General features: G+C 44.0%; 1 protein-coding gene across 1 annotated transcript; it reads left to right on the top strand.

The window, feature by feature from the left end:
- The first annotated feature begins 1,802 nt into the window (after positions 1-1,802).
- LOC123440175 (pentatricopeptide repeat-containing protein At1g08070, chloroplastic-like) lies at positions 1,803-4,211 on the top strand. Its single transcript, XM_045116748.1, has one exon. It carries the CDS (start codon positions 2,204-2,206, stop codon positions 3,986-3,988), a length of 1,785 nt encoding a protein of 594 aa, XP_044972683.1. The 5' UTR covers positions 1,803-2,203; the 3' UTR covers positions 3,989-4,211.
- The last annotated feature ends 8,603 nt before the right edge of the window (positions 4,212-12,814 follow it).

The raw sequence follows: 12,814 nt of genomic DNA, 5'->3' as shown, positions 1-12,814 counted from the left end.
TGTCCTAAGAACATCTACAACCAGACCCCTCAAACCCGTCTCAAACGTCTGATCAGGCCGTCCAGTCACGGAATTTTGACCCAAGCAGGCGCCTCAAACGGACCTCAAACGCCTGGGCTAACCGAGACCCCTCATCTCCAACCTAAATATGAGGCGTGTATGGGGGCACCCGGGCATGCCAGTCACGTCGGCCTGCCACGTGCTGGCCTTACCCTACATATATTCGTCCCCATTCGTTCGCCGAACCAAACCCTGGTCACTTCACTTCACCCACTTTCACTCCCATACGTCACCCAACCTCACCTACGGCGATCTCTAGCCTTCTCCAGCATGGAGGTCAACAAATCTGACTTCGACCAGTCTGGATCTATCAACTGGGGTGTCATCCCCTGCGGGTTGGAGGAGGAAATGTTGGTCCGCATTGCACTCCGCCACTCCCCCGAGGACATCTCCCGACCTATGGCAGGATATGTCCGGCATGACTCCATATCGCCGGCTCAACGGGGCGCTCGGGTCCATCGGTGTTGGATCATCGCGGTCCCGATTGCCGGAAAATCTCTCATTTCCCATCACCGGTCCAGACTGTGAGTCCCACGAGAAACGGCATGCCTGCGTGGGAAGGAGAGGATAAAGACCGTCGAGGCCCGTATCACGAAGGAAATGGCGGCAACGAAGGCGGCTGATGCCGCGGCGCGAGCGGGCGAAGAGGAGGAAGCCATCCACACCCGCATTTTGAGGAAACAACAGCGAAGGAACACACGCACCCTCGCCCTAGAACAAAATTAGGCGGCCCGTGAAATGGTCGGACTGCCACCGAAGGTGAAGAAGGAGGTCAGCAACAACGGGGACAACGTTAACGATGAGTAGATACGACTCGACCCGTAGTGCATCTTTGACCGGTAATTCCGCGAGAAAGACGACAAGGGCTCTTGAAAGGGGAAGGGCAGCCGTGGATGATATTCACCATACCCAAATGTGCCAAAATTTGGTAGTCCGATGGCATGTTTGTAGTGGTGGAGTAGCCGAGTGATCTGTATAATGCATCATTGTAATAATTACATGAGTTTGTATGGATTTAAGATATTATATTTGAGATGTCCGATTATGAAAAGATAAATCCGAGGCTTGACCGATGAGTATACGCAGACGCATCTGGTGGGCGTTTGAAAGGCCGGTTTTTACAAGTTTGGGCTATAGATGCTCTAAACCAATCATAACTTCTTATTTTTTTATGGAAAAAAGATTCTGTTCATCCGACTGATCTACTGCGGGGCATCACTCGACCCATGGCCTACCGAGCCACTTACGTCTCTGATCTATCTCCGGACCAACAATGTTGTTGCAGAACGGTGGCAATGAACGACGACCTGCACAAGTGAGCGAGCGGTTGAAGATGTCATAATTTTTACAGCATGGGTTAAAAAATTAGATGCGACGAAAATACTATTACAATTTTACAACAAGAGTTCTGTTGTAAAAAAATAGAAAATAAAAAGTTGTGCAACATTTGTCTTGTTGTAGAAAATTTAAAGAAAAGTTTTGCAACAGAGATCTTGCTATGGAAATACCGCAAAAAGAGTATTGTTGCTGGAAAAAAAACGCTATGTCATCAGAAAAAAACGCTATGACAACTCCATCAACAGACCAACTGACTCGCAAGACGGATGTCATTGGAAAAGAGAAAAAGGTTGTACAACACAATCGTTGTTTGTGTAACGCGGCCGTTATTTTTGCAACCCGATCAGTGTTTCGAGAATTAATGAATCTTTTTTTTATGGCTCCTTAGCAACTCACCGGAATTGTGCCTAGCAGTCCCTTTTTTATGGCTCCTTAGCAACTCACCGGAATTGTGCCGGTCTAAAAGAAACACAGATGATCCCTTTTCCTTGTGTGTCGCTACTCTGCACGGATCCCTGATGATGAGAGGCGCCTAGCAGTCCCTTGTGCACACGCACGGCCAGCGCCTCGCCGATGCTTTCCCGAACCCAAATCAGCGACGCCGATGGCGCGACCGCCGGAGGTCGCCGCGACCACAAGTGCACTTTGCGCTGCCATATGACTGAACAAGTTAGCCGAGCCTCACCTTTCCACAGCACGACATGCCTTGCCGCCGCATCCCGTCGAGGCGTCAAACACCCACGCTGACCGCCGCCGCCGCCGCCGCCCACCCAAACCTCCCGCCGAGCCCCGCCCGCCGCCAGCCATGGAGGCCCGCCTCCTCAAGACCCGACCGTTCCACGCCATCTTCTCAGACGCCACCACCTCCCGCGCCGCACGCAACCTGTTCGACGCGGTGCCGCGCCCGGCCCCGGCGCTCTGCAGCACCTTCCTCTCCTCGCTCTCCAGGGCCTCCTCCCACCATGATCTCCTCCAAACCTTCTCGTCGATGCATCGCAAGGGCGCCTACGTCCCGTCCGGCTGCGTCCCGCTTGTTTTCAAGTCGTGCGCGCTCACCGCGTCGTCCTGCCAGGGCAGGCAGGTGCACTGCCATGCTCTTGTCCGTGGGCTGCTTGGGGACGTCTTTGTGCTGACAGCCCTGGTGGATTTCTATGCCAAGAACGGAGACATGGAGTCTGCCGTCAGCGTCTTTGACGAGATGCCGGTGAAGGACCCGATACCTATAAACTGTTTGATCACCGGATATTCAAAGGCTGGTGATGTGGATAAGGCCAGGAGGCTATTTGACGGTATGGAGAGGAGGACGTCCGCTTCGTGGAATTCAATGATCGCCTGTTATGCTCATGGTGGGGAATTCCGGGAAGCATTGACGTTGTTTGATCGGATGCTGAGTGAGGGTGCAAGACCAAACGCTATCACCATCACGTCGGTATTTTCAATATGCGCCAAGTCTGGAGATCTTGATACTGGCAAGCGTGTAAGGGATCTGATCGGTGAGGACGACTTGCAGAACGTGATAGTGCACACAGCTTTGATGGAAATGTATGTAAAGTGCCGGGCCATCGACGATGCACGTCGGGAGTTTGACCGGATGTCGCAGAGAGATGTCGTGGCATGGAGCACCATGATTGCAGGTTATGCGCAGAATGGCAGGCCACTAGAATCTCTAGAACTGTTTGAGAGGATGAAGGCAACCGATTGCAGGCCAAATGAAGTGACGCTTGTTGGCGTGATATCCGCGTGTGCGCAGCTGGGTTCCGACGAATTAGTTGAGCAGATTGGGAACTATGCTGAGAACCAGAGACTACCACTTACGAGTTACCTAGGATCTGCGCTAATCGACATGTACACCAGGTGCGGGCATGTTGGAAGAGCCCGGAGTGTCTTCAGCCGGATGGAACAAAAAGGGGTCATCACTTGGAACTCCATGATCAGAGGCCTAGCAATGAATGGCTTTGCCGAAGATGCAATCAGCTTGTATGAAAAAATGGCGGAAAACGGGGTCCAGCCCAATGAGATCACCTTCGTTGCACTGCTAGCAGCATGTACGCATGCTGGCCTGGTAGACCAAGGTATGGCATTCTTCGAAGAGATGAAGAGAGAACACCTTGTTTCCCCTCAAGTGGAGCACTGCGCATGCATAGTGGACCTCCTGTGCAAATCCGGCGGACTGTGGGAGGCGTACAAGTTCATCTGTGACATGGAAGTCGAACCAAACGCGGTGATCTGGACCACACTGCTCAGTTCCTGCAGAGCCCATGCCGATGTCGAGCTCGCCAAGCTTGCCTCGAGGAAGCTCCTGGCAATGGAGCCTGACAACTCCTCAATCTACGTCCTCCTGTCCAATATCTACGCGGATGCCGGCCTCTGGGGTGATGCGAGGGAGATCAGGGACCTGATGAGGAGCAAGAACGTGCAGAAGCTGTCTGCCTACAGTTGGATAAAGCTGGATGGTGAGGTGCACAAGTTCCTGGTGCAAGACACATACCATCCGAGATCAGCTGAGATTTACGACGTCATCCACGGCTTGGGGTTGCTCCTGGACCGAGCCGACTCTGATCCCGACCTGCTAGTTTCAGAGCTCTGTTGAACTTCTATTTTTGACAGCTGAGAGCTCTGTTTTTTTTTGGAAGGAACACAAAGCATTACGTTAACTAGACGAGCTGGACTCGCCAGCAGACAAGTTCTTTTACATATCTTGGAAAGGGATCAAGACAAATCTGATTGATTCTTGACTCCATACATACACTATAAGTAGCTCAACAATGTGCAGAAACATTACAAATCCGTGAGCAAGCTTCTACCTTACACAACTGCAAAGCTGATTGCACCACATCTCTTTTTTTCTGACAGAGATTGCATCATATGCAGTTGGAGTGAGTATATGATCTCATATGCAGTCCCAATCCCTTCTCTCTGATTAGCCTGGTTTCCTTCAAACCACAATAACCACAAAGGAATGTATACTTTCAGACATTTTGCCACCTCTATTTTCAGAATATCCTCCATCATTAAGATAGCATTTGGGCAATTCATAAGTTGCATAATCTTGATAAATTTGCACTTTAGGAAGCAATAGCCTTGACAAATTTGCACTTTCGAAAGCAATGACCTCCGCCTTCATCTAATTAACAACATATTGGGCATCGGGTATCCACTATCATTCCTCTTCTGTATTTTCATTCTTAGAGGTTGCCTATTACGGGCCAGTCGTCATAGAGAGTGCAGGATTATGCTGGGCAGGGGTAAAAGTTCACAATTTCTTCCAACATATGCTCCAACTTTGAACACTATCACGTGATAACGGAGCTACACTGTGTGCAGAGTTCCTGGTTTGGTTGTCCAAGCTGGTGCATCTTCAGCGCCTTCCTGGATCGGAATTTGGAGTATGACCTAGACACCTTCTTCATTAAGACTCAATCGGGGTTGTTGTATATCCCATGTGCTAGTCTGCTAGACGTAGGTCAGTCGAATCTGAAACCTTAGCAAAAATATGGTTGCCTTGCTGAGATACACTGATTTTGTGCAACTAGTTGCCCGCGCAACCCATATTCTTTAGCCTCCTTTTTATTTTCTCCTGATTTCTAAAAAATATGAAATAATTCCTAGATGTTAGTAATGATGTGTCATGCGCACTTGTAAAAATTCATCCAATAAGATAACCATTTGTGACCTAAAAAAGAAGAAGACAAGATCCATATGAATAGTACTCCCTCCGTGCCGAAATTAATGTCGAACGTGTAGTTCATTGGGAATTTTGCAAAAAAAACCTCGTATTTACAAAATCGTCTCAAACAAGCACCTCCGCCCCTGTCTTCTTTGTCCGTCCTCGCCCGCGCATCGCCAGAGGCCGGCGGGGCCGAACTGGAAGGGCTCTGCCGCCGTTACCAACTAATTGGTTCGCCGCCGCCGCCAATTACCTCCTCCATCGCCACAGCCCAGATCTGCGCCACCGGATCTCTTCCCGCTGCAGTTACCTGCCGGCGTCGTGCTTGAGCTCCTGCCGGCATCGAAACCTTCCGCCACTTCGTCCTCTGGCTCCCATGTGTCATCCTCGAGCTCCCGTGCATCCTCCCCAAGCTCACGCGCATCCTCGCTGGAACCTGTGCTGCTCCTTCTCCCCTGCAGCGGAGGAGCTCCTCTGCACGTATTGTTGCTGGTCATCTGTCTAAGCTGCTGCTGCTCCTCTGCTAGAGTTGTTGCTCCTCTGCTCGATCTACTCTGCCGCTGGTGAAGCTCTGTCCGTGGTACTGCTACTCCTCTGCCCGTCTGCACCTGAAGAAGGTACTGACAAAACTGTTTGTTGTTTATTGCTACCTGAAACTGTTGTTGTTTGAGAAACTGCATTGCTTGAGAAACTTGTAATGTTGTGGTATCGAAAATAATTTTGTGGAATACTTGTAATGTTGTGGTATCAAAAATAATTTTGTGGAGTATCAGAAACAGAGCAGTCTGGTTCAAGGTTTTGCACTGGAAACAGAACAGTCTGGTTCAAGGTTTTGCCTAGATAAACCTGACGAGGATGAGAGACCAAATACATGGGCAAGTAGTCAAAATAAACACATAATTTGTCTAGAATCTTGTTGCCCGTGATACAAGAAAATTTCAGCATGTGTATGTTGTGGAACGCTTACAGTTGCACAAATCAGACATATCAATAGGCTGGTTCAGGTGTTGGCTCTTGGCCTAACATAGAAAGCCCCTTTGTAACTACTAGGACAATCAGATGGTACTTAGTTTCCTGACGATGTTCCGAAATATGATGCGACAATGTGATCAACACAACTCTCAGCGTACAACAATACTACAAGGTATAACAAACACCATATTGTGTAGCTGCAGCCTGCAACTGAGCAAATCATATCTGCACAGAGTCATCCTACCCTCAACTCTGAAATATCATATTTATACCAAGCTGCGCACACATGTATCAGCTTGTGTAAATACCAGCTTGTGTAAACATCATATTTAGAGACGAATTGCAAGCATTAACCTGCTCTTAATATATATAAATGGATATTAAGTTTTCCATTTTAGGCGAATACAGATAGAGGTTTCTACTAGACCTAGTGAGAAATGGTTCCATGGTAGCATTTCTTGTTTGGCTGTCGTAGCTCGATTACATATTGTTTTTACATGTGTGTGTATTCTTGTTACAGTACCATGGTGTACTCATCTTTTTTCACTGATAGCAGGAGTATGGATTTGAACATGATACCTCAAAAGGAAGATGATGAAGGTATTTATTTGAATTGGATCCCTCAAGAGGAAGAGGCTCAAGGGGGAGAGGATGGAGGTATGGATTTGAACATGATGCCTCAAGAGGAAAAGGATGAAGGTATTAATTTGAATTGGATCCCTCAAGAGGAAGAGGATCAAGGGGGAGAGGATGGAGGTATGGATTTGAACATGATGCCTCAAGAGGAAGAGGATGAAGGTATTAATTTGAATTGGATCCCTCAAGAGGAAGAGGATCAAGGGGGAGAGGATGGAGGTATGGATTTGAACATGATGCCTCAAGAGGAAGAGGATGAAGGTATTAATTTGAATTGGATCCCTCAAGAGGAAGAGGATGAAGTTATGAATTGGATACTTCAAGAAGATGAAGAAGGTCAAGAAGGTGTACCAGGTAAACAGAAAAGAAAATAATTGTCAAATAGGAGAGGCATGTTGTTTACTTCGCTCTGCTAGTAATCGAGCTCAGAGATGGATCTGTTCAACCAAACAACAAGCTGCTAGTCTCAATCTTGTTGAACATACATGTACGAACTGTTGAGAGAATCTGTTCGGATGCCAAAAATCAGATTGCCGCGGACGAAGAAGTAGATGTCTCCAACAAGAAGAAAGGAAGAGTTGGTCGAAAGAGAAAAGAGTTGGGTCTTGCAAGGACCTCAACAATCCCATTGAATATAAGAAGGACAATTCGATCTCTGGCACGGTCTCTTGGTGTGGCCCGCTCAACCCTACATCGGAGGTTTGAGTTAAATGAGCTCAACTGCGTCACAAACACAGTCAAGACTTACCTCAAACCAGAGAACAAGATTGTGAGATTGAAGTTTTGTATGTCCATGCTCGATGACAATTGGATCTCAACTTCCCAAGCTATATTCAAGCCAATGACTAATATGGTCCATATAGATGAAAAGTGGTTTGACATGACAAGACTAAAGAACAACTACTATGTACTTCCAGGAGAGCCTCCACCTGAGCGCACCGTGACAAACATTACCAACATTGGGAAGGTAATGTTTCTAACGACTGTGGCCAGACCTCGATACAATTATCATGGAGAGCTAACATTCGACGGGAAGATTGGTATTTGGGCATTCATCGAAGAGTATGAGGCAGTGTGAACGAGTCACAACAGAGCAAGGGGAAAGAGAGTGCTGAAACCAGTGAAAGTAATGAGACCTGTGTGCAGAGAATATCTGATCAATAAGGTTATACTAGCAATTCAAGATAAATGGCCTGACGATGATGAGGGAGCAACAATATTCATCCAACAAGATAATGCAAAGCCTCACGTCCTTTCCAACGATGAAGCTTTTTCTAGAAGCTGTGGAAGAAACTGATCTCGACATTCAGTTGATGCAACAACCTCCAAACAACCCCGATTTGAACTATTTGGACCTCTGCTTCCACAATTCTCTCCAGTCTCTTACCGATTGTAGGTCACCTACAAACATCCAGGAACTAATACAGGGTGTGGAAGAGGAGTTTGAGAATTATGATCCTCGCAAGTTGTCCAATAGCTTCATCACATTGCAAGCAATTATGTTTGAAGTTATGAAAGATCAAGGAGGAAACCAATATAAGTTGCCCCACTTACACAAGGAACGTCTTGAGAATGACCGCAGAGAAATAATCAGTGTATATTGCGACAGTTAGCTAGTTGCTGATACCAGGGCCATTCTAGAAGAAATGCAATAGGAAAAGGAAAGGAAGAAAAGAAGTAGTTGTAGAAAGGAAAAAAAGAATTGAATTTATCTGAATTGTACTCCTTGGGTAATCCTTGTACTCCTTGTGTATGTCTTGTGCAATAGGAAAATAAAATTGGAATTATTTGAGATCAATGATGATACTGGTTATCCAGCATTTCCATCTTGTGTATTTAAATTCATTTTAATTGTTTGGACTAATTTGTTTGAGTTTATCTTTACAACACTGTTCATTTTAATAGAATTTCGTATTGCTCTAGTTCAATAAATTTATTCTTACAACACTATCATTGTCTCCCTTGAAATGTCTTCCTGCTTACTCTTTATCCAGATTCTTCACTGAAAAGGCATTTAAGTTGATGATTGGTCAGCAACATGAGAGATAAAGAAACTATCGCAGAAAATCGCTAAAAAGAAAATACACATTGTTGTCGGTGTTAGAAAATGACGTGAAGCCAAGATTACATTCATAATATGACATGGTACACCATTTTCCATGTTAGATTCATTAGATAACTATGTGGAATTTTCCAAGTTAGTTTTGTTATCTAGCAATCTGAAACTAGAAATACCAAGTTGAATAATAAGATGTGCCTAGTACAACAACGAGAGTACCTTCAGCCATCTTCACAACAACCAGCAAAAAAGGTTTACTAATCTCTTAAAAACAGGTGTATTTTTCTTCCCGTATATTCAAATCACATATTTACTCCATTCTATTAGGTTCCAAGCCTACTGAAAAAGTGCATATGCACCAGATATAATGGGTGCATGTTAGTTTGTTAAATGAGCCACCCATTGCAACCAGAAGAGATTTGAATTCTATTCATTTTTATATTAAAGTTCCTAGTGTACAGTTCATCAAGGTGTAAGCATGTGAGGAAGATCTTGCGAGATAGAAAAATGAGTAAAACTGATGATTCAAGGTGTCAAAGAAGTGTACTCAATGTCCAAGTATTAGATAAGTAATGTGAGTCTTGCTATAATACACAATGATCCCAATCATACCGTATCTACGAATAAGAACATAGCCTTGTTTCTTGTAGTTATTCAACCACCGGGATGAAAAGCTATAGAAATGACTTCACGAGTACTAAAACAAAAAAATACATTATGTGACACCGATAACCTCATGCCCTTGTAAGCCAAAACTTTGTCAAGAAAATATGTATTTTTCCGGAGCAACCCAAATTGTTGGTGTGATATATTGAACAAAATGCAGAACAATGAAGGACGGAACACCTGACCTTGAAATAACTACAATATGTAAGTTGCACTGACCGACAGAAGCAATATAACCTAATTGTTGTTAGAATTAGTCATAAAGGCAACATAGTGCATTAACCGTGTCAACCTATTTTGAAATAGATTGTCCAAGACAATCAGAAGATACATGTACAATCTGATAACAACATACCTCTTGCCATCAAACATGATTGTGCACCATAGGATACTTCTGTAAACATGCATGTTGCCATCAAAATACTACACATTCGATTATAGAAACACAAACTTTTTGAATCACAGTGCCTATTACAAAAACATGCACGGAAAGACACATTATTGTTTTAGAGGGTATCATTGGTGTCTAATCTATATAATAAGAAAATGTAAGCAAGATCATGAAAATCAACCAAATAGAGCTTGGATGATGACCTAAAATTGACAAGTGACTTACCCCATGTTTTAGTACCAAATTTAGTTGCAAAGTAAAAAAAAAATCGTACATGCATGCCAAATGATATCCAAGAGATACTTTATTTAAATGGGTGCCAATAGTAAGACCCCCTCCTGAAAACAGAGTTGAGAGAAAGCCCGCAAAAAACATAAGGAATCAAGAATGCTAATAAGCATATTTTTCTTAGATCAAAGGCTTTTTGTTTAGATCAAATGCTACTATGGAATAACGTTGGCGATCCGATATTTATCCATACGTAATTTCAACACAAATGTGTGTCCCACACAAAACTGTCAATGGAACATCTTACGCAGTTGCAACGTGTCATAATATGATTTCGATACCACACTTTGTTCTCACAAATGAGGAAGCTTATCATTTACCTAAAATAATAGGCTACTCTCCCATCTACAACCAATTCTAGTAAATAGATGCAAGTTAGAAATAATTGGCTCTGAAGAGCAGGAGGACTACACATTGCAAACTAACTGGTGATCCCATATTTAAACTTGATGATGCTGAAGTTACAAATGAATTCTAGGCAGTGCATGTCGATAATGCATAAAAACAAAGATTGCATGACCTTCAACCTTTTAGATGTCTAATATCCTACCTCTATCACTACGTGCACCATATTAATGCATTGTGTGTTGACCATTCATTTTTTATTTACTTTGTAGATTCAAAAGATATATGGATGAATATATGGGTGCATGGCAAGTATACTGCAATGATGATGATGATGTTCCAGTTCATGATGATGATGATGATTATGGATGCCTTCAATTTTAGTTAAGTTGTAGGGATGTTGTTCTTGTTGGTTGTTGTTCCTAGGTAAAGTTTGAGCTTAGTTGTAGGAATGTTGATGAATGCTTTCATTTTATGTTTGGCTGTCAAGAAAATATTTAGATTATGCATCATATGGGGATGATGTTCTTACTGTAATATCCACTATTGTAATCCAACAGTTTTATCCAATATATATTTTCTTCTCACTTGATAAACATAATTATCACCATTATGTGGAGCATTGGTTTAATTGTTGGTAATTAATAAAATATTATTCACCTTATAAATGTCGAATACATGAAGAGTTGCAAATTCTCAGTTGCCAAGCAATGAGATTTGGATTCTTGTACATTGAGCACCAGCATATAAAAGTGTTGCAAAACTTGATTTTATGTGTTGTACTCTTGCAACAGTTCCTTTTACCAATGGCAGTATAAGCGTTGCATTATGCGCTAGCAACACTGGATAAGGCTACGCATCGCAAACCGTTGGTAAAGACAATAACAACGCATATATGGACTTTTAGATACGGAAAAAAGCGTTGCTAAAGGTGGGGTCATGTTGTAGTGTTGATAGTTTGATATGTGGGTGGACCGGCGCTTGGGTACTGCCCTTACTTGGACAAGCATCCCACTTATGATTAACCCCTCTCGCAAGCATCCGCAACTACGAAAGAAGAATTAAGATAAAGTCTAACCATAACATTAAACTAGTGGATCCAAATCAGCCCCTTACGAAGCAACGCATAAACTAGGGTTTAAGCTTCTGTCACTCTAGCAACCCATCATCTACTTACTACTTCCCAATGCCTTCCTCTAGGCCCAAATAATGGTGAAGTGTTATGTAATCGACGTTCACATAACACCACTAGAGGAAAAACAACATACAACATATCAAAATACCGAACGAATACCAAATTCACATGACTATTTTTAGCATGACTTATCCCATGTGCTCGGGAACAAAAGTAACTACTCACAAAGCATAATCATAATCATGATCAGAGGTGTAATGAGTAGCATCAAGGATCTGAACATAAACTCTTCCACCAAGTAATCCAACTAGCATCAACTACAAAGAGTAATCAATACTACTAGCAACCTTACAAGTACCAATCGGAGTCGCGAGACGGAGATTGGTTACAAGTGATGAACTAGGATTTGGAGATGAGACGGTGCTGATGAAGATGTTTATGGAGATGAGTCCCCTCTGATGAGAGGAGTGTTGGTGATGACGATGGAGACGATTTCCCCCTCCGAGAGGGAAATTTCCCCGGCAGGATCGTCCTACCGGAGCTCTAGATTAGTTCTGCTCAAGTTCCGCCTCGTGGCGGCGGCGAAACCACGAAAAAGCTCCCTTCTGATTTTTTTTCCTGGACGAAACCCTCCATATAGCAAAAGAGGGGGCCAGTGGGCCAGTGGGCTGCCCACAAGCCCCCATGGCGCGGCCTGGGGGTGGCCGCGTTGTGCAGGCTTGTGGGGTACCCCTGGTGCCCCTCCGGCACTTCTTCGGCCCAGTATTTTTTATATATTGGGAAAAAAATCTCCGTTGATTTTCACGGTGTTTGGAGTTGCGCAGAATAGGTATCTCAACTTTGCTCCACTTTCAGGCCAGAATTCCAGTTGCCGGTATTCTCCCTCTTCATGTAAACCTTGCAAAATAAGAGAGAAAATACATAAGAATAGTACCGTGAAGTGAAATAACAGCCAAAGAAGCGATAAATATCAACATGAAAACATGATACAAAATGGACGTATCAACTCCCCCAAGCTTACCTCGCTTGTCCTCAAGCGAAAGCCTAGATCAATAAATATGTCTAGATGTTTAGGGAGAGAGGTGTCGACAAAACCAGATACGAACATGCATGCATCATGATCATGATCAGAACAACAATACCAACATATAATCTCTCATGCTAAAGTGATAATTCCTTCACAAAGTAAAGCATGGATCAAGAACCTTACCGAGAAGTAACAACCGATAGCCTTTAGTCATTGAAGCAATTGCAATT

The sequence above is a fragment of the Hordeum vulgare genome, chromosome 3H (assembly GCF_904849725.1).
Source record: "Hordeum vulgare subsp. vulgare chromosome 3H, MorexV3_pseudomolecules_assembly, whole genome shotgun sequence".
In the NCBI taxonomy this organism is placed as follows: Eukaryota; Viridiplantae; Streptophyta; class Magnoliopsida; order Poales; family Poaceae; genus Hordeum; species Hordeum vulgare.
This window is presented reverse-complemented; position numbering and strand designations above follow the sequence as displayed.